General features: G+C 56.3%; 2 protein-coding genes across 4 annotated transcripts; both read right to left on the minus strand.

Annotated features, from left to right (window-relative positions):
* Positions 1–1,374: 1,374 nt before the first annotated feature.
* On the minus strand, positions 1,375–6,564 carry FBLN7 (fibulin 7). Its single transcript, XM_084201945.1, has 8 exons — positions 6,436–6,564; positions 5,072–5,231; positions 4,802–4,972; positions 4,351–4,476; positions 4,130–4,267; positions 3,589–3,726; positions 2,467–2,605; positions 1,375–2,351 (listed from the first exon to the last, which is right to left on the minus strand). Exons 1-8 carry the CDS (start codon positions 6,529–6,531, stop codon positions 1,979–1,981), a joined length of 1,341 nt encoding a protein of 446 aa, XP_084058071.1. The 5' UTR covers positions 6,532–6,564; the 3' UTR covers positions 1,375–1,978.
* Positions 6,565–7,711: 1,147 nt separating this feature from the next.
* MERTK (MER proto-oncogene, tyrosine kinase) lies at positions 7,712–24,604 on the minus strand. 3 transcript variants are annotated; one of them, XM_084203556.1, is made up of 19 exons: positions 24,356–24,604; positions 20,423–20,771; positions 20,222–20,322; positions 19,953–20,126; positions 18,701–18,787; positions 18,014–18,129; positions 15,656–15,839; positions 15,175–15,329; positions 12,836–12,986; positions 12,432–12,585; positions 11,251–11,336; positions 11,063–11,158; positions 10,786–10,866; positions 10,580–10,672; positions 10,368–10,486; positions 10,049–10,158; positions 9,740–9,899; positions 9,309–9,445; positions 7,712–8,227 (listed from the first exon to the last, which is right to left on the minus strand). In XM_084203556.1, exons 1-19 carry the CDS (start codon positions 24,423–24,425, stop codon positions 7,753–7,755), a joined length of 2,898 nt encoding a protein of 965 aa, XP_084059682.1. In that variant the 5' UTR covers positions 24,426–24,604; the 3' UTR covers positions 7,712–7,752. The 3 variants fall into 3 exon arrangements, with proteins under 3 accessions (XP_084059682.1, XP_084059683.1, XP_084059681.1); XM_084203557.1 differs by having other exon boundaries at positions 12,432–12,552; positions 12,836–12,989; XM_084203555.1 differs by having other exon boundaries at positions 12,836–12,989.
* Positions 24,605–24,859: the final 255 nt, after the last annotated feature.

The following is a 24,859-nucleotide window of genomic DNA, read 5'->3' on the forward strand; positions in this document are numbered from 1 at the left end:
GGAATCGAAGGAAAAATCCTAAATTTTTGGTTAAGTATTCTGGGGTGGTTTTGGGACAGCACATCTGGGGCCAGCAGTGCCCACCAAAGGGAAGCAGAAGCATTCCTGCTATTTTTTCAGCTTCCCAAATATTATTATCCCAAATGAAAGTTGTATTTCAAGACCGGAAGAGCCTCCTCTCTGCAAATTCCAACCTCAGGAAGTCTGAAAGATGCCAGAGCGGCTGCTCTGGGAAGGGAAAAAAATCTCCTTTAGTCAACTGGAATGGCAGCCAGAGGTTGAGAAAGGCAAAGAGCCGAACTTAAACTCTTCCAGGGCTGGAAGGGAGAAACCAGCTCACCCTGGCCTCGGGAATTAGGAAAATGTTGTCAGTTTGGGATGGTGCCGCAAGGAAAAGCCTCCGGAGCGTGGTCCAGGCGCCCGTCTCCAGCTGTGTTAGCCGGAGAAAGCAGCAGATGGAAACTATTCTGCCCTGTCAGGAGCTTGTCCTCTCCCAGATTCCTGGTGTTCAGCTCCCAGATTTTGTTATCATCCCAAAATAGGGTCATGGCCTGTTGGAGGAGCATGTCCAGCCAGGCTGGGAAGCGGCAGGGAGAGGAGCAGCCGTGCTTCTAGAAAAGCATTTTCTCCTAATTTTTGGGGATGTTTTTGAAGCGCTCCGGAGTTTTCCCTTCCCTCCCCCAGCACAACCCTGGGATACATTTCCCTGCCCAGCTCCACGTCCAGCCGGAGCTCCTGCCAATCCAAACATCCTCCATCCGCCGACAACAGCCCTGAATGTCCCTTCTTGTTCTGCTGGAGAGATCCAACCCCTTCCCAGGATCCTGTACCCCCCAAAAATCCAGGAGCTCGATCCCCCAGAGGAGACAGATCCGTCTTGGCAAGTCTCTTTCACTGGGACAAGGAGTGGGAATGGTTCTAGTGGCTGCAGCTCAGCAGGATGTAAGGGAGTGAGGATTCCCAGGGGAAAGGATGCTCAGGGATGAGGATTCCCAGGGTGAGGATTCCTTGGGAGAAGGATGCTCCAGGCTGAAAATGCTCAGGGATGAGGATGCTCTGGTGGGAATGAGCCCCCCACTGCATGCCAGCCCCTCCCATACAAAACAAAGCAGGAAAATAAAACCATGGATAGCAGGTTCTTGCCCTCCCAGACCCCAGTTCCCCTTGGAATGTTCTGTGGGTGAGCCTTCCCCCCATCCCCACATCCATCAGGTGCTTCACTCCGGTGACTTCCTTTACATCATCCTTTAATTGTACTAAATCCAGTGGGATGAGGGAACATGCAGAACATGCACAAGCAGGAGGGTGAATCCCCCTGGGAAAAGCTGAATCCCAGCTCTTCCCAGCATTCCTACACCAGGATGGAGGCTCTGACTGATGCAGCAGGGAATATTCCCACCTCCACATGCAGCTGAAGCTCTGCTGTGAGGAGGATCCATGGGGGATCCCCATTTGAGAGGTTTAAGGAGCAGGCATAGCCCTGGAATTCCTCCTTTGCCCCACTTGCCAAGGAGGGCACCCAGGTGGATGTTCAGGGAGTGTTCCAGCCCTGATCAATCCCAGGGGATTGAGGCACCAGACCTCAGACCCTACAGGCTGCCAGGGGGATTCTCAGCATCCAAAGGGAAGTGGAGGTGTGTTTTTTGGGGAGCAGGATTGGGTGCAGCAAGGGAGGGGAGCAGGAAGGGCCATGAGCCTCCCTCTCCCCACACACTCGGCTTCACTGCTTCCCAAAGGAAAAAAAGGGAATTCAAAGGAAATCGGGGCTGTGGTTTCCATCTGCTGCTGCAGGACATCGTCTCTCTGGAGCTGGGATGAGGATGGGGCTTCCCACTGCTTGTCGACTTCATTTGGTGGTGTCAATCCACACGGGAAGAACTTTGGGACAGAGCAGGGGAGGCCAGATGCCTGCAGAGCAGCTCCAGCCCGGACTTTCCCCGGGAGCCGCGGGATGCTGAGCAGGGCGCAGGAGCCCCCCCTAGAACTCGTAGGCCGAGACAAAGAGGGTGATTTTGGACAGGTGCTTGGCCTGGAAGACGCGGTCCAGGTACTCGGCCATGTCCACGTCCACGTGGACGGTGCGGGGCCCGCGCAGGCTCTGCACCAGCAGCAGCTCCCCGGTGTGCCGGTCCGAGCGCTGCACCACGAAGTGCCCGCGGTCGTTGCCGCCCGCGATGCCGAAGCGCAGGCTGTCGGGGCCCGGCCGGCCCGGGGCCGCCGCCGTGGCCATGCGGAACAGCGGCGCCGGGGTCTGGAGCTTGGAGGGCAGGGGGAGGTAGTGGAAGGAGATGGTTTTGGGGGCCTGGTGGCACGAGCGGCTCTCCATGGGGCACGGGTTGCGCTCGCACTGGCTGCGGAAAGAAAAGACACGGGAGGGTTTTTGGGGATGCGGCCTCCGTGCCCCCCGCCTGGCTGGCGCCGGATCCACAGGGATGCTGAGCTGTGGGTTTTGTGCCCCGCACTTACAAGGGGGAGGTTTTGACGTAGGAGACGTTGCCGGCGGCCGGGGGACACTGGGGGGTGACGCACTGGAATCCCCCGCCGGTGTTGATGCATGTGCTCCCGCTGGTGCAGTTATCCTGGGATAGGGAGCACTCATCAATATCTGGAAAACAGCAGGGGAAGCGGGGTCAGGGCCTGGAAGCCTCCAACTGAGCTCACCTTTCCATCAGAAAATAGGCAAAACCACCTCAAAACGGGTTAAACGCAATCCAAAAAATTTGGGAGCATCCCGGAATTCCATGTCCTCTCCCCAGGCTCTGCCCCTGGCCAGCGTGAGTTAAGAGCAGCCCTCTGCCAGCAGGAAGGCAGCTGCTTTTCCAAATTTTCTGCTTGATTGTTTGGAAACACCGTCCCTTTTTATTTACTGAATGGGACGCCTGGCAGGAGCTGGAATGCAGAGGATTTGCTGGGAGCATTAGTGAGATGCCATGGAACACAGGAAAACCAGGGAGGAATGGGGAAGCAGGGATTTTCTCACCCTGAACTGCAGCAATCAACACTTCAGGGCACAAAAATTTCCCTGTTTTTCAGGAGGCTTTCAGTGGTTTTGGCCTCCCATCATTCCCACCCGCTGCCTTCCACCTGCACCCCAGTTTCCTTGGATTGGGGGAGATGCTGCCACTCTCTGAACTGATCATGGAATTATCGAGGGTTTACCATTACTTTTGGCTCTTCCCAGGAATTCCCTGGTCCAGGAATATCCCCCACAGCCACAGTGGGGGTCGTCTTCAAGGAGGTGCAGACCCAAAGTGTCATTCCATCACCCAGAGAGGTAAAGGAGAGGGGAGAGGAGGAGAGGGAGAGGTGCAGCCATGCTTCCGAAAAGCATTTTATTTTCATTTTTAGGGATTCTTTTGAAGCACTCTGGCAGAGTTTTCCCTTCCCCAGCACAACCCTGGGATTCATTTCCCCACCCAGCTCCTCATCCAGCTGGAGCTCCTGCCAATCCAAACATCCTCCATCCGCTGCCATCCTGCAAAGCATCACTCCATCATCCTCCTCCCCTCTACTTTCCCTTGGATATGGAGAAAAAAGTGGGGGAGAATGGCAGAGCACTTGGGGCCAAGTGGATTCCAGCCTCCTCACCTTCGCAGCTCTTGCCGTCGCCCAGCAGGACGTATCCGGCGGGGCAGGAGCAGTGGAAGGAGCCGGGAATGTTGACACAGGCGTGGACACAGAGCCGGGGTCCCCCTTGCTGCTGGTACACCTCGCACTCGTTGAGGTCTGCGGAGACAGGGATTCACCGAGATCTCGCTCCAGCCTCCTGGGAAAACCCAGGGAGCGAGCGCGGGCCGGAGGAGCGGGCACGAGGTGGGCTGGGAGCGGGCCGATGGCAGATTCCAGGGATTGGGAGCGCAGCTCGAGGGCTGTGACCGGCGGTGTCCCGCAGAGGGCGACACTGGGCCCGGTTTGAGCTCAGCCACCCATGGCCGGGATGAAGGGCTTGGAGCTCCCGAAGGAGCTCGGAGCAGCGGCCGGTCACTGGAGATATTCCAGAACCAGCTGGGCACAGTCCCGTGCTGTGCGCTCTGGGATGGTGGGGCTGAGCCACTGTGGTCCTTTCCAATGTGACTCCGTGACCCTGTGAGGGGACCAGGCCCCGCAGCCCTCCCGTATCCCGGCTCACCCTGGCAGATCCCGTTGGAAGCCGTGCCACTCATGTGGAAGCCGGGATCGCAGCTGCACTGCTGGGTCTGGGCGATCTGGGCGCAGCGGGGCTGCCGGCTGAAGGCCGGGTCATCCGTCACGCTCCAGGTGGGAGGAGCTGCGGGAAAACGGCGGGATGGGGAGTTGGGATCAGGTGGGGGATGAAATACTCCCATTTATCCCCTAGCAAGGGTCACCCACCAGTCTGAGCCTGGTACTGGCAGATGGTTCCGGTCCACTGCGGGGGACAGAGGCATTTGAAGTGGTTGAGACCCTCCAAGCACGTCCCACCATTCTGGCAGGGGCTGCTTGAGCACTCTCTGATCTCTGCGGGAAAAGCAAGCACGTTCCATGTCATCTCCTTTTGGGAAGCAAGGCTCAGGAATGGTGCACACACCAGGATGCTTTGGTACCCTGCGGCACATCATTGCAAGGATACTGTTTCCCCTCATCTCTCCTGCTGAGCTGCTCCAGCTGTAATTCCCAGTTTTCCTTAAGACAGAGAAATCCCAAAGCCATGGGAGCTGCAGCATCCCTGGAACTTTGGGGGGCAGCTGTGATCCCTCCCCACTTTGAGCACCCCGATATCCCCCCGTGTTTATGTAAATCCAACTTTTCCAAAGGACATTCCAGGACAGGCAATGAGCAGTACCTGCACAGCGGGCCTCCTGCCCTGTCCAGCTGCCGTTGGCCTGGCATATCCGTGTGCTGGAGCCCAGGAGCTGGAATCCCGGATCACAGGCAAAGTGAACCTCATGATCCACCAAATATTTGGTGCCGAACTTCCTCCCGTCAGCAGGGGCTTGGAGGGCAGGACAGGCGGCTGCGAGACCATGGAGAGGGGATGAGTTTGGAGGGGGCCCTGTCCTTCCAAGCCACCCTTCACCTGCTGTTTCCCTGGAATGCTGTCCCAGGGACTCACCGGCGGGCGGCTCGGGGGCGGCCTTGGCCAGGGAGGCGTGGATGGTGCTCAGGCGGCTCCTGACAGCGCGCAGCCCTTCGGAGAACCGCGTCTCCTGCCCCTTCAGCAGCTGCTGCATCTGCCGGATGGCAGCCAGGAGCTGCTGCCTGCTGAGGCAGCTCTGCGGGAACAGGGATAGGGACAGGGATGGGGACCTCCCTGCGCTGCCACTCCTCCCAGGAGCCAACCTGCTGCTAGTGGGAGGAGGCTGGCGCAGGAGCTCCGCAGCATCCGATGTTCCCTGAGCACCCTGACTTGGTATTTTCCCCTGCATTTACCCAGATCCCGGAGTTTTTTCCACCTAGGCCTGCGCTCCAGGCAGGGCTGGGATCGCTTTGTGGGAGAGATGCTATAACTCATGTTTCATCCTGCAGGAGCTCCAGCCCTGTCCCACTTCCACATGACAAAAGAAGAGGAAAACAGCTGTCTTGTGAGCTCTGCCGGGGCCAGGAACGCTGGTAGGACTCCTGCCTGCAAACCGATCGCTCCCACGGGACTGACTCATGCCGGAGACGGGCACCGTTATTATGGGATTCCTGCGGAATTGACTACAAACTGAGGAAAAAGAGCAAAGCCGTTCCCAGAGCTCAGAAATGTGGGGAGCGCAGTGAGGAGAGAGCGCACAGGGGCTGGCCTGGGGGCTCTGGAATTCCGGGAAAGCGAACGGAGGTGGTGGGCTCTGTCCCACCTGGTCCAATGGATTTCTTCCCCCCTCTCCATAACCGCACTGTGGAATAATTCCCGTTTCCAAAGAGCTGCTGAGGGTTGAGAGAAGGCAAACACAGCAGCCCAAGCAATGCGCTCGGTGTCCTCTGCTTCCCCGGGAACGGGTTCGGGGCTCCCGGGCTGCCGGGGGGGATGAGCCGGGCTGTGCTGGCAGCTCTGGGACACCCCGAGCCCAGAGGAAGGGAGGCAAAAGCAAATAGATGCTGGCGCGTCGCTGGCTTTAATAAACAGCTCTTTGTTAGGGCTGGGTTTAACTCCGTGAGCCAGCGCGAGCGCCGGCGGGATGCTGAGCCATAGCAAAGCTGGAAAATCCCCCCCAAAAGCCCCAAACGCGGATTCTTTGCTCCCGATGTGCTGGGGGGCAGCTTCAGGTGTGGGGTAAGAAGGGCGAAAAGAGCCCAGAAGAAGCCGCGCGCGCTTTAAGCGCGGCTCATGTGCGGTTTAAGCGCGGTTGGGGCTTTGCCCACCTGTTTGCCGGGGCAGGAGCGCGGGCAGCGCTGCGGGGCTGTCGGGGCGCACGGCAGCGGGGAGCGAGCGGGAAGCGGAGAGGAGCCCCGCGCCCCCCCAAAGCCCCTCCCGGGGTCCCGGTCCCCCCTCACCTGGGCGGCCGGCGCGGCCGGGAGCGGCAGCAGCAGCAGCGGCAGCAGCAGCAGCAGCGGCGGGAGGCGGCCCCGCGCCCCCCGCGGCCCCGCCATGGTGCGGTGCGGCCCCGCCGCTCTCCGGGACCGGCTGCCCCGCGCTCTCCCCGCCCCGCCCGCGCCGCCCCCGCGCTGCCCCGTGCAGGGGACGCGGCGCTTCCCCGCCCCGGCGCCGGGCCGGCCCCGCGCATCCCCCGGGACACCGGCCGGGCTCTGTGGGCATCCGTACCCCGGGACACCGGCGAGGCGCTGTGGGCATCCATCCCTCGGGACACCGGCGGAGCGCTGTGGGCATCCATCCGCCGCGGCTGGGGTGCGGGAGGGTGGCTTTTCCCCCAGCAAAGCTGTTTCTCAATCTGAGCGAGCACCGTGTAGGAGCCCCTGTCAGCCCCCCCGCTCCGGCGGGGCCGGGACCACCCGCGCCGGGCAGGGAAACCCTTTCCCAGCCCTGCACGCCCTCCCCAGCTCGGTACCCCGTTTTCCAGCTCCTGCACCCCATCTCAGTCACTGCATCCCTCTTCCCAGTCCCAAAATGCCTTCCCCAGCTCCTGCAACCCCCTGCCCCCAGTTCGGTACCCCCTTCTCCAACTCCTGCACCCCCTCCCCAGCCCACTCCCCCTATTTCCAGCCTGGTCTTCCCCAAGGAGAGGCAAGAGGTGCTAGGTCCAGCTCTGGTTGCTGCCAAGCAGCCCCAGCTATGGAAGCAGAATTCCCCCCAAAAGAAGGGGCAGCAGGGAAGGACCAGGCCATGTCTGGGGGCTCCAGCCCTCTCGGGACCCCCTCAGGCTCCTGTTTCCCTGGCGTTGCAGCAGGAGCGATGGTTCCTCAGCACGTGGATGGGATGGATGGAAACCCATCAGGGAGAAGGAAATGAGGGAGCACCCGCTGTTCCCATTGGGGCTCCTGTTGATATTTTCCATGGGGATCTCTTGCAGTGTGAAATCCCCCAGCAGGCTGTAGAGCTGGAGCACTCATCATCCAGGGGGATGCCCATCCCACAAACCTTAACACGTGATGGAAAAGGGGGAAAACACCAGGCCCTGCAAGGCCAGCTGCCCCCTCAGCACCATCCACCCCACCCTGCTCTGCTCCTTCTGGAGAAGATAAATAATTACAGCAAAATAATTCCACTGTTAACTCCAAACCCCTGGGGCTTCAGCCCAGGAAAAAGCTCCTGGGGAGAGCCAGCCTCCACCAGGCAAACCGTGCAGGAGATAATAAATAAAAGAGACGACTGTTTATTAAAATATTCCCTCTGTGTCCTTGCCGTGGTGCCGCTCACACCATTCCCAGCGGCACTTCCGAGTCCTCCCCGCAGCTCCCGGCACGCGGCCGCTCCGACGCCGGCAAAGTGCTGGCCTGGCTCCATCGGCTCCCTGGCTCCAAGGCCTGGCAGGGAAGCAGTGGCACATAGGGCTCCTCCACGGGGCCAGCGAGCTGCTCCTCCACAATGTACCTGGTGTCCCACAGCTCGCTGGGATGCACATCCACGGCCACCAGCGCTGCCTCCGTGCCGGGAGAGCCAGGCTCCGACGCCTCCCCGGTGTCCAAATCCGAGTCCGCTTGCGGGAAGCCGGAATCCTGCGTGGAGTCCGGGCTCTGCTCGGGAAGGCCGGTGTTGATGTAGATGATGTCCCCGCATGCCTTGGCGCTGGGCAGGTTTTCCAGCAGCTTCTCCAGCTGGACTTTGAGCTGGGAGAAGGTGGGGCGAGTGGCAGGGTCGGCTCTCCAGCACTCAGACATTATTTCATACCTGGAAATTGGGAGAGGAGCGTGGTTAGGAGATGATTCCAGCATCCCAGAATGGTTTGGTTTGGAAGGGACCTTGAAGTTCATCCAGTCCCACCCTGCTGGCATGGACAGGGGCACCTTCCACCATCCCAGGTAGCTCCAAGCTGTCCTTGAACACTTCCAGGGATGGAGCAGCCTGCACTTCTCTGGATTAGGAGAGGTATGGGGGTTAATCCCCAGTTTCCCTACAAACTGGGCAAGCCTTGAAATTCCCATTAAATCAAAGTGAAACCAACTCCCTGTGCTCAGGCTGTTTCCCGAGGGTGTGGATTTATCAGCCCAAGCTGCTGTTATGTGAGAAGTCTCTTTCAGTGAGGCCCTGGGATCTGTTCCCTGGGAACGTCCCAGCTCTGTGTGTGGGATGCCCAGTCCTTCCCTTGGCAGGTGTCTGCTCCCAGGCTGGATGTCAGGGAGCCCTGGAAGCTCCCAGCGTGTCCCTGTCAGCCTCTCTGCCCTCCGGCAGGCCGGATTCTTAGAGGTTCCTGCACTGCTTCCTTCAGGAACAAGAAGTGGAGAGGAGCCTTTTAGGAAACAACTCTGTTTTTCCAGTTGGGATTCAAATCTCTCAGCCATGGGGGGTAAAACATTTTCAGCTCTAACAGCACTGGAGAAAAACTCAGGAAAGAAGCCTGGGAGGAAGATCTTTGCTGAGCTGCTCAGAATTCCAAAGGTTTGTGTATTCTGCATCTTCCCTTTCTGGGGGGACACAGATTTATAGATTTGAGGCAATGAAGGGACCTAGAGCGAGTTTTGTACAACAAAGAGGAACATCACCAGCCAGGACCTTTTTGGCCAAAACAAATCCAAAAATAAAGAAATAAAATACTAAAAAGTCCCATCACTGATTGTTCCTGGTGACCTTGCCAGCCCTACAAACCCACTGCTTCCCCTGAGGATATTTGTTCAGATTTTTGCCTGGAATTCAGCAGATGCTGCCACATGCTCTGCTCCAGGATCTGGCTTTCCTTAGGCACATTGTGCAAACATTAAGGGGGTTTGTTCCTAGGAAAATCCATTTTCCCAGCTGGGATCCCAGGACTCACAGCTCATCCAGGCAACCCTCGGGCTTCTTCAGGCGCTGCCCATGGAAGAGGTACTCGTAGATTTCGTGGTTCTGCACCCCTGGGTACGGCGTCATCCCGCGTGTGGCAATCTCCCACATGGTGACGCCAAATGCCCACTGCCGACACAAAGGGAAAAGGCCAAGGCTGAAGGCACACTTCCAGGAGGAATGAATGGAATGAACCTTTTCATGGGGAAAGGTCACTGCCTGGCATCCAAGGGACAACGGGCAGAGCCGTGGTGCTCCCAAAACTGGGAATGACCAGGATGGAGGCGAGGGGCCCACTCAAGGAACCGACTGCGCCAGCAGCAGAAGGGCTCCGGCAGCCTCCTGCACTTCCAGGGAATAACACCAACAGGAGCACGGCGTGGCTCAGCCCAGGGGACTGTCCCTCCAGGCACAGGGACCTACCACGTCACTCTTGGTGGTGTAGACACGGTCAGCCAGGGACTCGAGGGCGATCCACTTGACCGGCATCTTGGCGATGCGGCCCTGCCGGTAGTAATCCCCGCTGTAGATCTTCTTGGAGAGCCCGAAGTCTGCCACGCACACCGTCATGTCATCCCGCAGCCTGGGGCAAACAGGGATCAGGGCTGAGCACACAAACCCCAGGCTGAGCTCTGGGTCTCAAAACCAAGGGAGCTTTTATGGAAAGGAGCAGAGTTGTGCTGTAAATCCGCAGGGTTCATCCCGTGGGATGGAGCAGAGGGAAACACTCACATGCAGTTTCGAGCTGCCAAGTCCCTGTGGAGGAAGTTCCGACTGCTCAGGTATTCCATGCCCAGGGCGATGTCCACCATGAACTTCACCAGGGTCTGCAGGGGCACAAACTGGGGAGGGAAGGTGGGGGTTACACAATGTTGATCCAAAAGGCTTCCCTATCCAGAGCTGCCATCCCAATGGATGAGCCAACAGGAGCAGACAAGCTCTCATCCTTCAGCCATGCCATTCATTGACCCACGAGCCTGCAGGAGCTGCAGAGGGAGATTCCCTTCCCTCCTCGATCCCACCCTTCTCCTCTGCTCCTGGTGCTCCCTACCTGGGGGGCCATTTCCAGCCGGGAGCGGAGCAGGAAGCTGTGCAGGTCTCCGTACTTCATGAACGGCAGGATCACCATGGGCTTGGGCACCTGCAGGGAGCTCAGCTCGATGCACACCCCTGGGAAACATGGACAACTCACACAGTGCCCTGGGAAAAGGGATCCAGGTCCCCCCAAATCCCAGCTGGTGGGTGGGAAGGGACAGCCCATACCGAGGAGCTTGATGACATTGGGATGGTCAAAGTCCTTCATGCATGCTGCTTCGCTGAGGAACTCTTCGATCTCCCTTTGGGAAAAGTTATCCACTGGGAAACACAGAGAAAGAAAGAGCTTTAGAGCCTCAAAATGGTGCCAGGGTGCCATTCCTGAGAGAGGTACTGGGAATGTTGGTATCCAGTGGGGCAGAGAGACAACTTACACTTCATGGTCTTCACAGCCACCTTCTGTGGGGGCCCGTCGGGCTGGCTGAGCCGCCCCTCCATCACAGATCCAAACTCCCCTGCACCACAGGAAAGAAGGAATCCCTTTATCCAAAGCACCACCCTTCAGGACATCACCAGATCCCTAAGATCTGGAATGCTCCAAGATGGAGCCAAAAGGCTTGTTCCTCGTCAGTGACAGAAGGAGGACAAGCTGGGCTCGTGGAAGGCTCCCTGCCTGTGGCAGGAGGTTGGAATGAGATGAGTTTTACTCACCCTCTCCAAGGACCTTTCCTAGGCTCAGGGCATTTCTGTCCACAACAACATCCTGCAGCTTCTGCTGCAGCTCCCTGCTGACACCCAGGCTTCCCACTGCAAGAGAGAGGGACAGGGGCTCAGGCACCTCCCACCTGCTGCCATTTCCCCCTCCAGTTCCTTCCAGAGGGACAAAAAGGTATCCTTACGGGTCAGTTCCACGGCTCTCCGGCAGTAGGACTTCTTGGCTGTGTAGTTCACTACCAGCTCCGAGTCATTCCTGCTGAAAGCATTCCTAAGGGAACACAAACACATCTGCTGTGGCTGCTGAAGGAATCAGCATGGCAGGGGAAGGAGCCCAGGGGATGCATAGGAGAAGGGGAAATGCATGTTCCATTTCCTTTTTCCTGGATCAGCACCATCGCCTGCAACATCTGAGCAGAACAACAGCTCCACAAACACCACTGAACCATCAAGGAGTGAGTCACGGAGCTTTTGGGGAGGAAATAGGATACTCATTTCCTACTCAAGGAGCAGGAATGCTGCTGGAGCCCTGCAGAGTCCAGCTTTGGGAAACAAAACTAGGGCAGGATGCTCCAGAACTGGGAAAGCAGGGAGAGAGCGACAATAACCAGTTAGGAGAGGGATCCTTACTCGGTACCAGTTTCCAAACTGGGAGCACGGGGCAGTTAAACAGCTCTTGGGAAGTCACGAGGATGAGTGAGGAGTGTTGGGTTATTGCAGGAGAAAACAGCCCTTTGTCTGTGTTTTTAAACAATGCTGGGCCATTGAACCCGGGCGTGGGATGAGACAGGAGGGTTTCTCCAGGACATGGGATATTCTGGAATCATTGTATCATTGAGTTGAAAGGAACCTATAAGGATCATGCAGTCCAGCTCCTGGCCCTGCACAGAGACCCCAAACAATCCCACCCAGTGCATCCCTGGGAGCATTGTCCAAACACTCCTGGAGCTCTGGCAGCCTTGGAGCTGTGACCATTCCCTGCGGAACCTGTTCAGGTCCCTTTGGGGAAAGGATCTTTTCCTAAAATCCAGCCTAACCTCCCCTGACACAGCTCCAGCTGTTCCCTTGGGTCCAGATCACCCTCTGGTGACCAGTGACACCCTCTGCTCTCTCATTTCCGTGACAAAACACCTCCCCCACCAAGTTGCACAAGTTCACTTCCCTTTAAAAATAGGAATAGTGAGCAAAAGGTGAACTGCTGAGCTAAGGAAGGGAGGGGAAGGAAAAACTTACTTAAAAAATGACATAAAAAAAGTCATTTGTGGTTAACAACATCAGTCCTGGAGACAGAATCCTTGTCCCTAAATCCAGCATGGGCTGCTGGCCCCCCACCCCTTGGGAGCTGCCCTGTTTTCCATCCCCTTACCCATATTTTGTCTCCACACATCGTTTCTGGATGACTACGGACAAGCAGAGGAGGACTCCAACGGCAATTGTCCCGCAGATAAATCCCAGGGCTACAACAAAGGAGTCGGCATTCCCGGAGGCTGGAGTCGAAGAGGGGGCTGAGGTTATTATTCCTAAGAAAATATCCTGTTAATGGAGCTGGTGAAAGAGTCAGCCTGCAGCACCTGGGGCTTGGGGCAGGAATTCCCAGGGGTTTTCAGCAGAGCCCAAAGGGTTATTACATGGGAATGAGGAGTGAGGCTGTCCTGCTCCCAAATCAGGATCCTTGGCTGACAGGGAAAGCATCCAAAGGAGTGATGCCAAATGGCCTCATGGAAAGCACACCCTGGGCTATTCCCAGCATCCAGCCCTGCAGATCCTTACCACTGGAAGGGATGAAGATCTCCACGGGAATGCTGAAGGGTCCCACTCCCCCCTTGGTGACAGCGGCCACACGGATGGAGCAGGTGGCGTTGGTGGCCGCCACGGGCAGCACGGCCCTGCTGCCGTTCAGCTGTACCTCGTCGGACACGATCTGCTGGAGAGAGGAAGGGAAGAGAACCCTGGGCTGGGGAAGGCAGGGAAACCTGGGGATTTACTGAGAACTGTCCCCTTGGCAACCTTTGGAGCTGCTTTGCTTTCCCAGCTCAGAGGAAGTGCAGCACCCGGCTATTTAGAGAGAAGAATGGCCCTGTGTGCAAGGGCCGGATGGGATCGGGAGCGGAGCTGAGCAGCGCTTCCCGTTCAGTCCGAGCATTCCTGGCCCTCTCTGCTTCTCAACAGCAGCAGCCAGAGCCAGAAAAGAGGCAGGGAAGGAGCTGGCAAGGAAGGGAAAGGCTCTGCTGACATGGATTGTGACCCTCAGCCTTCGTTGTGGCCGGTTTGGCCACTGGAGCCCTGCGAGCATCAGCACCCACAGGATCTGTGTGCTCCCGGTAGGATTGTCCAAGTGCACTGGAAGTAGATCCTAGGCTCAAAAACCACTCCTTCTGCGGCTGTTGTGCCCAGCTAATTATAGTCCCACTTTTTATGGATTTCCATGGCAGGAGGCAGTGTGGCTCAGTAAAAACACAGGAACCTTTCCCTGCAAATTCCACCCTTTCCTGGTCATTTCCAGCTGAGAAAGTGCTGCTGCTGCTCCCTGCCGATTTCCAACTGCAAAACAGCTGCCCAGCTGCAGCCAAAACATCTGGCAGGCTGCTGTGCCCAGCCCAGCTCCTTCCTGAACACCCTACAGAAAAAGCAGGAGCTGAGAGGGATCAGTGGGTGAGGAGAGGAAATGGAGCTGAGGGGGATCAGTGGGAGAGGAGAGAGGTGAGGAGAGGGATTCAGAGCTTCTCAGATGGAGCCAGTTTCTGTTCCCTGTCCCAAAAAAGCCACGGAAACAGATGTGAAACACCCATGCCCTGGGAATGTGTGGGCACCTACTGGCAGTGACAGGAGCTGGGACCTGTTGTCACCTCTGTTCCCACATTCCTGCCTTCCTCCTCCTTGTAGCCACATGGGATCCTTTCCCTAGCACCAGCCTGTCCTAAAGGGCTCTGCTGTATCATCTGAGGACAAACCCAGACTGTGAGCACAAAGCAGGGCTGACCTGCCAAATTTAATGGGATTTTATGAGTTTTGTGGTAGTTGAGGAATTTTTTCCTGTCCCAACTCAGGCAGCCTTGGCTCCAACAAGGACTGCTGGTTAAGGAGGAAAACAAACCAACTTTTGGGAATTTTCTGGTTGTTGAGAGGCCTGCAGGTGGCCCTGTGACACCAAAATCTAGCTTCTTCCTGACTTTATCCTGCAAAAACTGGTGGTTATTTTGGGGCAGTCCAGATTTAGCCTGTGCAGGGCCACAACTCAGGGACTTTATTTCATGGAATCATTCACACAGAATCATTTAGGCTGGAAAACACCTCTGAGATTATTGAGTCCAACCTTAGAAGGAGCCTTTTGAGGAGTCAGAACTCCAGTCTCGTGTCTCAGACTCATGGAAAAATTGAGAACTGGAAAAAATTTCACTCCATAAGCTGGAAAAATGGACAAAAATTAACAAACAACAGCAGCAACAATAAATCTCTCAGGGCTTAAAGGGCAAGGCCTGGGTTTGGCCTTTTGCTGGAGAGAGACAGCTCCTGTCAGCACTTTTTTTCCGAGTCACAAGACCATGATTTTGTTTCCCGGGCTTCATTCAGGCTGGGTCTATACGGGGGAGCAAAAGGAGAACAGAAAGTGCAGCATCTGACAAAAAAAGGGGATGAGTCACTCTTTCCAGCTGGGGTCACTCTGCCAGCCTGGCACAGAAGAACCCAAACTACAGCTGGATCCATTCCTGCTGCTATCCACAGGCTCTGGATGGGATCTTTTGGCCAGAGCGCAGGCCAACCTTGCCCTAGCAAATTCCTGCAGCTGCTTCCCAAATCCTAGAAAAAGGAAGCAGGGTTGTGCCAGGTGATTTCATGCACTCACAGAGAGGCCTTTGGGCCAAAGAGTTCCTTGAGCTCTGAAATTCTGTGCCGTGGGTTCAGGAAGGGATAAATCCCATCTGAGTAAGGAACAGCTCAAAATCCAGGGAATGCAAGGCCAGGAGTGGTTTGAAGCCCACATGAAAGCCCAAGACAGCAAAGAAATGAGCTCCAAAAGAATCTGTGGAAGCACCAAAACCCATCTGGACATCCCTGGTGGGAATTTTTCCAGAATTTTAGCCATTCTTCCCCATTTCCTGGTGACTCACCATGCCCTCAGAATTGTGCCAGCTGTACCAGATGTGGTAGCCCTGGAGCTCCCCATGGATCCTCCTCTCCAGGGGTGGCTGCACCCAGCGGATCTCCAGCGAGGAGCTGGATTCATTGAAGGACACCGTGATGTCCAGCGGCGGCGTGGTCGGAGCTATGGGAATCAATGGGAAAGGAGGTGAGGGAAGCTGGGAGAAGGGGTGCAGAGATGTGGAATCAGTGGGAAAGGAGGTGAGGGAAGCTGGGAAAATGGGTGCAGAAATGTGGGAATGAATGGGAAAGGAGCTGAGGGAAGCTGGGAGAAGGGGTGCAGAGATGTGGGAATATGATGGAAAACAAGCTGGAGCTCAACCAGAAAGCCCATGAAAAAGGAGGAAGTTTCCTTTCCCACCCTGGGAACAACCAGGACTCCAGAGGTGGCCCTCATCCAGAGGGATTGAGGCAGGGAAACCCTTCTCAGTCCTCACTCCCATTTCATACCTCCCTCCGTGGTTCTGGCCGTTATCCAGGGGCTGAATGCCGACCAGCCGACCTCATTCCCGCAGGAAACACGGATGTTGTACTCTTCCATGGGCTCCAGCTGCTGGATGTGATACACGTGGGGAGGCACTGAGGTGTGGAAGGGCTGAAGGGATATGTTGCCTCTTGGAACAATTTCCTTGACCTTTAATTGGAAAATCAGTCCACAAACAGGGATTAGTCAGCAACAACCTGCAGGGAGAGATGTTGGAAAACAGGATCCAGAGCCCTGCCTCCCATTTGAACTCTGCAGGGAAAGCTCCTGCAGGGAATGCTCATGGCAGGACATTCACAGGGCACAGGGAGAGGGCTCCAGCATGTGTGGAGCTGGGAACATTCCAGGGATGTTGGGAAGGAGGGAAGGAGCATTTGCTGTTTCTTGTGGCATGGAGCAAAAGGAGCCCCGAATAAAACAACCAGGCAGCACATCCCAAATGAACAAAATAAAGCTCATCTTTTGTGCAGCACATCATTGGAAAACAGGATTTATCTCCATGGGATGTAACGGGACTAATCCAAATCCTTGTCACATTTAGCTGCATGGATGAATCCAACATCCCAAAAACAAGTCCTGCTTTTCACAGAAAGACAAATTTATGGACGTGGAGTCCCCATGTGGCTGCCCACAGAGCCACTGCAGCTTTCCAGGCAACATCTCATTTTGTGGGAAGCACTACCTGGATTGGGAGAGAGGGGGGAAAGAGGGAAGGGCAAGAACAAGGACAACCCAACCCACGTGCCCAGGGTCATGCACTCCTCTGAAAAGCCTCCATCCATGATTTTGGGATGGCAGGACACCTATACTTGTGCTCAATCAAAAGAGCCCCTCATGGTGTCCCAGGATGGTCTCAGCATCTGTTTTACAGCCAAAACATAAAGGACCAGCCTTCGTCCCCAGGTTTTCATGGAGAAATTCCCAGAAATGCTCCAAGTAGTTCTCTGGAATACTCTGCAAGCCTGGGCTTGCTGCAGCCACACACCTGTCCTGGTCACACACTTCCCAGCCAAGCAGCATTCCCAAAGTCAGGATTTGGAGGGGCAGGTTTCCCTCAGCTTCCCATTCCTTACAAATAATGGGAAGGAGCTGAAGGGTTGCCTGTCTCCTATAAAAAAGCCAGGGAATGCCACCTCCATCCCCAAGCTGTCACAAGATGCTCTGAGGGTGGCGAGCAGTGACCAAAGGAACACACACGACGCTTCCAGGACCAAACATCCTGAGCATCCAGCCCAATCCTCAATTGTCTTCTGAGAATAACCCACCAAATCCATGGACTTTGGAAGGAAATCAGGATGTTTGCAAACTGCAACAGTTGGAACTGGCAGGTGGGCCAGCTGCAGCCCTCGGGAATGAGTCACTGGCTCGGTGGGCCCAGGGATTATCCAAGGGGATAGCAGCAAAAGGGCTGAGTCACTGCTGTGTTTTTGCCAGGAACCCTCTCCTGTTTTCCACTTTCAAAGGCTATTTCCTACAGACAGACCACGAATGTTAAGTCATAGGAAATTCCTTGGCTCTCCACCCCGCTTCCCAAGCTCTGGCTGGAAGGCAGCAGCAGGACATGGTGCTAATATTAGCCCTGGTACCTTTTTTCCCTGAAATTCCTTTCACTTTTACCTGGCTTCAAAGGTCTCCTCTCTCCACGTGTTATCCCAGCTGGAGTGGAGACTTTCCAGGACAAAAATCATATCCATGAGACAGCAAGATGGGCTTGGACTGGCAAAGCCAGCCACGTGCAGCAGGTGGAAAATGCCTGCAGGCTCTACCCATGGAGGTGGCATTCCCTGAGTTCTCCAGGAACACAGGTTTCCCTTCCTAGGAGTGGGGAGCTGAGGGAAACCTGCCCCTCCAAATCCTGACTTTGGGAATGCTGCTTGGTTGGGAAGGGTTTGACCAGGTGCATATAACACATGACAACCTGACTGTGCTTCCCAATGGAAAGGAGTTCCAAGAGAGCTGGAGAGGGACTGGGGACAAGGGCATGGAGTGACAGGACAAGGGAGAATGACTTCCCACTGTCAGAGGGCAGGGATAGATGGGATATTGGGAGGAAAATGTTCCCTGTGAGGCTGTGGCACAAGCTGCCCAGAGAGGCTGTGGCTGCCCCATCCCTGGAAGTGCCCAAAGCCGTGTTGAAGCAACCTGGGATAGTGAAAGGTGTTGGAAGGGAGCTGGAACTGGATGATCTTTAAGGTCCTTCCAACCCAAACCATTCCAGGATTCCATGAAATCTGTGCAGCTCATGCCAAACACCACCAACTTCCACCTGCCTCGGAGCATCCCTGTGGGGGAGTTGCAGGGATATGGAAATTCTGGATGCTTACCTGGACACTGCAGTTGTTCAAGGCAGAGAAGGCATCAAAGCCTGGCACCCAGGATATCCTGATTCCATGGGCTGTCCTGTTGAGGACCTGCACACTGACAGGAGCTGATGGAATTCCTGCAGGGAGAAGCCAAGGGCAGTCAGTCAGCTGGAAGCCTAAACACAAACCTGGCACGCTAGCTTTTCCCTGGAGCTCCCAGGGTTCAGTGTGTGACCCCACATCCGAATTCTGCGGATGTGCTGGACCACCGGATAGGGAAGCACAAAAATGTCACTTTCAGAACTATTTTGGCCATTTCTATATTTGTGACCACTCTGGGCAGCTTAAAGACCGTGATTTATTTTGGGGAACACCCTCATGTTGCTGGAGCGCCTCCCATCAGGAATGTCAGCAATTTCCACTCTTTCCTATGGAAAATTCCTATGGAGCACCGCCCTGGTTATGGAGGAAGGAAAGGAGCGATGCAGCCCTTCCGAATCCTGCCTTAAAGCTGACAGTTTTGCTTTCAAATTTAGATTTTGGTGCTCCCTCCCCCAGTGCTGGGATGACCAAACCAGGATGACCACGTTACAACCAGATCCCACTGGATTTTAATTACAGGATTGAAGCCGGGATCTCCCTCAGCTTGTGAAGGATGAGTGCTGGAATGCGTTGGACACAGGGGTTTAACAGGGAATGGGTGCTGACCTTTGATGTTGACCTGGCCTGGGCTGGATGCAGTCAGGCCTTTGCTGTTGTGCGCCTCGCAGCTGAACAGCGCCGGCTCGTTGAGTCCTGCCGGGAAAACACAGCCCCGTTCCCTGGATGTCCCAAAACCATCCCAATCCCACCAGCTCCCCACCACCAAACACTCCAGGTTTCCTTTCTCAGCCTGTTTTCACTTCCCTCTGTGACACTTTTGCTGCCAGTGCCCGGGGGTGACCCCAGCTCCAGCTGCCCCACTCCCACACCGGGGGCACACGTGTGCCATCCCTGCCGGACCCGGCACGGCGGGGACAGGCTGTCCCTACAGAAACCTTGCACAAGCTCCTGAGGAAGGGGTTGTTTTCCCTCCAAAAGGGGAAAGGCAGAAAGCAGAAGAGACCCTGCCACAGCCTGGTCAGATGATTTAGTGCTGGTCAAGGATTGCTCAAATCCCCCAGCTGATGGCAGAGAAGGACCACTGGAAATACCCGAGGATGGATTCTCCCGGCCTGGGTAAGGTGACCCCGGGCTTGGGATGCCTGTCCCATGCCAAGGTGGAGATGTGGAGAGTGCTGGTTCATCCCAGCAGTGCCTCAGGGTGCCAGGGCTCCTGGGCCAGGAGAAGCTCTGCTCCAATGACCCATCCTAGCGGGTGCCAGGCGGATGTGAGGACATCCAAGAGGAATGAGTCACTTCTTCCGGCTTTCACTGCCTTTTAAAGGCTGCCTGCCACTGGATGCCAAGACCAGGCAATTATAGCCCAGCTCTTAATTAACCACCAGCCTCCTCCTCGTGAGCAAAGAAAGAAATACTCCATCTTTTGCCTCTGCGGCAAAACCAGAGTGGGGGTTTATGGGACCCCAAGGATTTTTCTCCCTGTGTCCCAGCAGCTGTCATGGACACACAGCACAGGGGGCATCCCAAACTCTTCCAGAGACACAAAGTGGGGACCAGCATTCCAGCAGCCCAGGAGAGCAGCCAGGTTCCTGTTGGCACAGCCAGAGGCTGGTGGAAAAATCTGCTGCTTGCTCAGGAAAGAGTCAGTTGAGTATCCTGCCTCTTCCAAGAAAGGGATTTCTGGCAGCAGCCAGAGGGGGTTGGATGGGGCGTCCTGCCCTAGAGGGGCCCCAGGACTGTGCATGGCATGGGAAGAGCCCCTCCTGGCAGGGAGCAGTTCTGGGATAGCACAAGGCACATTGCCAGCTGTGGCGTCCCACAGCAGGGACACTCCATGGCAGGGACACTCCCAGCTCACCTGGCACAGTCAGGACTGACGGGGAGATGTGGGGTTTCTGGTTGACCTGGATGTTGTTCTGGAACCAGTAGATCTCCACAGGCTCAGGAGGTCCCACAGCGTGGCACGTCAGGTTGAAGGGGCTGTTCCTGGTGACATTCAGCTGCTCGGGCTGATGGATGAAGTGCGGGAGACCTGCATGGACACAGGGAAGCAAAAGATTCCCCACTTCTGACTCCCTGCTCCTGGTCACTGAGCCAAGACACAACTCCACAGCTGCTCCAGCTCACCTTCCAGCAGCACCAGGATGGGATCAGACACCACCTCCACGCCGGAGATGTTGAGTTTGCAGACGTAGGAGCCGTTATCCGAGCGCTGGGCGCCGAGGATGCTGCCGGACAGAACGGACACCGCCTCAGGGTTTGTGGCTTCCCATCTTCCCTGGGAGCCAGCCCTCTTCCCACCTGCTCTGGAAGGCCAGCAGCACTCACCTGAAGGTGGAGGTCATGGACACCTCCTCCTCATCAAGGATCTCAAAGTGGCTGCTGGCGATGCGATCCAGCACGTGCAGCTCCCTCCCATCCTTCCAGAGGGAAATTCCCGGGGCATCGGCCCGGAGCAGCTCCTGAGGCACACGGATGGAGCAGTTGAAGGTGACATCCTTGTGCTCGTTGATGACCACTTGTGGCACCATGGTGTTGAACCTGAGCTGTCCAACAGAGCTGCCTGGGGGCGCCTCCCTGGTGCTCCGGTGGGGCCACTGGCCGAGCAGGCTCCACTGGGAACGCCGGGAATGTGCCAACAGGTACGGCCTCACACCTCCTTCTCCGTCAGCATCCCCTGCAAGGGAACACCTGTGGTTTGTCACCACCACCAGCAAGTTTGGGAGATCTCGCAGCAAAGCAACTCCACTGCTTCTAAGAATAATTAAAGGCAGCTCGTTTCTATTTCCTAAAACGTTGTCCCAGGATTCTGTACAGGCAGCACCTCTAAAAAAGTCCTTTTTAAAACAAACAGCAGCAGCCCAAGCTAAAGAAAACACTCAGCCACCTTTCTTTGGGAAGGGGAGAGGCAAGAGCTATTCCTGCTGCAATACACCCCCGGGACTGGAACATAAAAGGATCCCTGGGCAGCAGGAATTTGGGACTTTACTCCAGCAAACCCCTTGCAGGGCCTCATCTGAAGCATTTTCAGCTGGGGCAGAGGAAGAGCTCCCGGCTGGAATTTGGCTGATTTTAGGCTCTGCCAGGAGCCTGTCCCTTCCCAGGACAGGGAGAGCGGGACATGGTCTGAGTCAACTTTTGCTAAGTGCCTCCACTCACTGCCTTTCCCAGGAAAAGGGCTGCAGACAGATGAAGAAATGCCTTTGGACAGTGTATAGAAGCCAGCTGCTCCTCAGTGCTGCTCTCCAAGGGTCTTCTCCCACATTTTTTTCCCAAGGGAAAGCACTCTTTGAGGACTTCATATCCCCACCTCCAAGTCAGCAAATGGCATTTTCCCCCTCCCTCCCAGCACTTCCCACTCAGCCACGGCTGAGATGAAGAGCAGCCCCACTTCAAGCAATTCTCTTCTAAAAATCTGTGTATTTTTGAGATCAGATCTAGGGGATCCACCACGTGGAGGCTGGTTTTCCTGGACCATTTCTGAGCTTCCTGAGGCTTTCCCAGCCATCAGCAATCCCGAGCCGAGTGGTAAATCTCCCTTTCAGCAAGCAAAGGCATTGTGCCAGACAGGAATTTCAACTAAATTAATTCCCTTTTCCAAGAAAGAAAAGCCAAGCAACCACTCACAGTTTAAAAGATAAAGCACAGTTCTTATTGAACCTGAGCTCAGCTGAGTTTGTTTTTGGGCAGGTTTTAGCCCTCAAACATCAAATAACAAGTTTTTAAAGCTACGTCATCACCGTTGTGAGTAATGGGGCACGAGCCTGGTGTGTTTTTCCCAGAGCCAAGAAACACAACCCAATTTTGAGGTTGGATATATCCCTTTGCTAAATCTCTTCCTATTTTTAACCCTCAAGAAATGCGGCTTGAGGACATAATGCCAGCAGGGTTTTTCAGTCCAGAGGGAAGGGGGAGGCTCTCCCTGCCTCTCTCGTAGCACAATGGGTTTCCCTTTCAGAAAAAAAAAAAAAAAAAAACAACAAAAAAAGAGCTGCAGCTTTTCCAACCTGCGTCCCTGAGCCTCCCAAAGCAACACAAACACAGCCCATGTGACTGCTGCAAAACTGCAGGGACAGCCATGGACGTGCAGCCACGTCTCCACAGCTCCCAATGGATCTGCCAAATGCAAACAAGCAGCGACCCCAAATTCCCTTCCCTCCCCTGCTCCTCCAGGAGGTCACTGGAGCCACTCCCTGCCTGGCACAATCCAGGCTCCAACTGCTATTTTCATGCTCCGTTTGAAGGGTTCTGCCTCTGGCCAGAGCAGCTCCCCCGGCACGGACCCCTGGCTGGGGAGGACATGGATTTGTGCTGTGTCCTGGGATGGTTTCTGCTCCCCTGGGCTGCTTCAAGCCTAAAGGCAAAGAGCAAGGAGGATCTCAGCCTTGTTTTCACACTAATTAAGTGGGAAGAGGTGTTTGCTGGCCGGGGAATGAAATACTTTCCTCTCTGACTCATGAGAGTACAGGAATTCCTCATCTCCAGCACTGCCTTTGGGTACCCCAGAAGTTTGGGATGGGGATATCCTCACAGCAATTGGGAAGGGACTCGCCCTGTGTGGCAGGATAGCTCTTGCTTGAGTCCAGAGCAGTTAGGCTGGCTCTAAAATCCCAGGCTAAAGCCAGGGAGTTGCAAGCCTGGCGTGCCTGTGTGGGTGCCGGAGCAGCTCCCGTCCCAACCACAGCCAGGCCTGAGGCAAAATCTGGCGTGGAAATCAAACCACTTGCAAGGGCACTGCTGCTCTGCTGGAACACCTGGAACTGCAGCAAAACTCCAGGGCCAGCAGAGGCAGATCGTGCTGCACAGGTCCTGTGTGCCTTTCTCCCTGGAGAGAGGAATTTTAGCAGGAAAATCAGGCAGAATACTTCATTAGGAATGAAGAACCACGACTGAAACAAGGTCTTTACTGCAGTCATGATGCATCCAGGTCTGCCAAAACGCTGGCTGCATCCCTAGCCCTGAAATTCCCACTGCTGGGAGTAATTCACCTGCTGACAACAGCTTCTGCTCATTGAGCAGGAGGAATGAGGAGCCCCTGCCTGTGGGGTTTCCAACCTCCAACCTCCCATCCCCTGGGAGCTGTGGTAGATCTGGAAGTGTTGGGTTAACGTGGACTCAGTGATCTTTTCCAAGCCAAACAATTCTGTGATTGTAAGAAATTAATTTTCCCCGGGTCAAAGAAATCTTCCTTATTCAAACACCTTTTGTACAAACCAGCCCAAGATTCCTGGTTACATCCACAGAGAGTTCCCCTCACTGCAGGCTCCTGCTGTGACAGTCAGGACTTTAACTCCTCCCTGCCCAAAGCAAACACTCACATTCCTTTCTTCCCTGCTAAATTCCATCAGCACAGCGACTCTGAGACCCTTCCCCCCCCAGCAGCCCTGAGGTCACGCAGCAGCTCCCAAAGGTCTGGCAGCCCTGATCACAGAATTTTTGAAAGTCCAAAATTTACTTTATGTCCTCATTTCTTTCTGCAAATGGAATTGAAAAGCCACCAAACTGCCTGCACTACATGCACCACAAACCGTGGTGATTCCCGAGGATTTTTGTCAGCATCACTAGGTAGCTGGCTCATGACTAATGGGGCAAATCCCACACCGATCTGCCACAATTTGTGCTCCCTGCCTGTCGTGGTATCCCCGGCAAGCAGAGGCACAGCAGGCAGTGAAGTATTGGGGCAGGACCACGCTGCGGAGGCAGAGCTTGGTCCTGGGACAGCCAGACTGTGTCCCAGCACATCCAAATCACGTCCCAGAAGAGCTAGACCCTGTGCTCCAGGACAACAAAATCCTGTGTCCCGGGACAGCCAGACCGTGGGTCCGAGGACAGACAAACCCTGTGTCCCGGGACAGCCAGACTGTGTCCCAGGACATCCAAATCACGCCCCAGAAAAGCTAGACCCTGTGCTCCAGGACAACAAAATCCTGTGTCCCGGGACAGCCAGACCGTGGGTCCGAGGACAGACAGACCCTGTGTCCCGGGACAGCCAAACCCTGTGTCGCAGGACAGCCAAACCGCGTGTCCCAGGGCAGCCAGACCCGTTCCGGGTTGCGATGCGGCCAGAATCCCCTCGGGACATCCCTGCGCAGCTTTTCCCCGGGACCCACCGGGCGCTCGGCGGGCGCGCAGTGCCCGTGCTGCCCCCGCTGCCCCGGCCCGGAGCAGCACCCGCGGGGAAGGCGCTCCCCGGCCAAGCTCCGCTCGCCGCCCCGGTCCCGGGGCCGTCCCCGGTTCCCTCCGTGCCCCCAGCGGACTCACCGGCCCCTCCGCGGGGCGGGCGCAGGGCCGCCAGCAGCGCCCAGAGCAGCGCCCAGCGCCCGCCGCCCATCGCCCGCCGGCACCGCCAGCGCCGCCGCCGCGCTCCGCCGCCGGCTCCGGCACCGGCACCGCTCCGCCGCCGGGAACACGGCTGGCAGCGGCGGCGCTCCGCCACCGGCACCAGGCAGGACTGGCAGCGGTCCCGGGAACGGGACGTGCTCCGCTCCGCCGCTCCGCCGCGCTCGGGGGCCGCCGGCACCGCCGCTCCGCCCCGGCCCGGCCCCGGCCCCGGCCCGCCTCCCGGCGGGGGCGGGAGCGGGCAGCACCGGCGCTGCCGTGCCGAGAGCGCTCCCCCAGGACTGCGGGGCCAGCGCTGAGCTCTGTCCCCAAGGGCCACACGGCTTTTACACCCCTCCGCGGTGGGGATTCACCAGTTCCCTGCGCAGGTGTGCCAGCGCTGGACAGTCCTTTCTGTGAAGGAATTTCCCCAATGTCCAACCTAAA

This window comes from Fringilla coelebs (genome assembly GCF_963513975.1).
Source record: "Fringilla coelebs genome assembly, chromosome: 3".
Lineage (NCBI taxonomy): Eukaryota > Metazoa > Chordata > Aves > Passeriformes > Fringillidae > Fringilla > Fringilla coelebs.

Excerpts from the sequence above, each read along its gene's own strand:
- FBLN7 (XM_084201945.1), bottom strand. The coding sequence starts at position 6,531 with ATGGCGGGGCCGCGGGGGGCGCGGGGCCGCCTCCCGCCGCTGCTGCTG. Across the intron at positions 4,268-4,350 it reads CCAGTACCAGGCTCAGACTG|CTCCTCCCACCTGGAGCGTG; the intron begins GTGGGTGACCCT and ends GTTTTCCCGCAG. Across the intron at positions 2,352-2,466 it reads TACGTCAAAACCTCCCCCTT|CCAGTGCGAGCGCAACCCGT; the intron begins GTAAGTGCGGGG and ends TTCTTTCCGCAG.
- MERTK (XM_084203555.1), bottom strand. The coding sequence starts at position 24,425 with ATGGGCGGCGGGCGCTGGGCGCTGCTCTGGGCGCTGCTGGCGGCCCTG. Across the intron at positions 15,840-18,013 it reads TGAACAACTGCAGTGTCCAG|GTCAAGGAAATTGTTCCAAG; the intron begins GTAAGCATCCAG and ends TTCCAATTAAAG. Across the intron at positions 10,867-11,062 it reads AGGAAAGGTCCTTGGAGAGG|GGGAGTTTGGATCTGTGATG; the intron begins GTGAGTAAAACT and ends CCTGTGGTGCAG.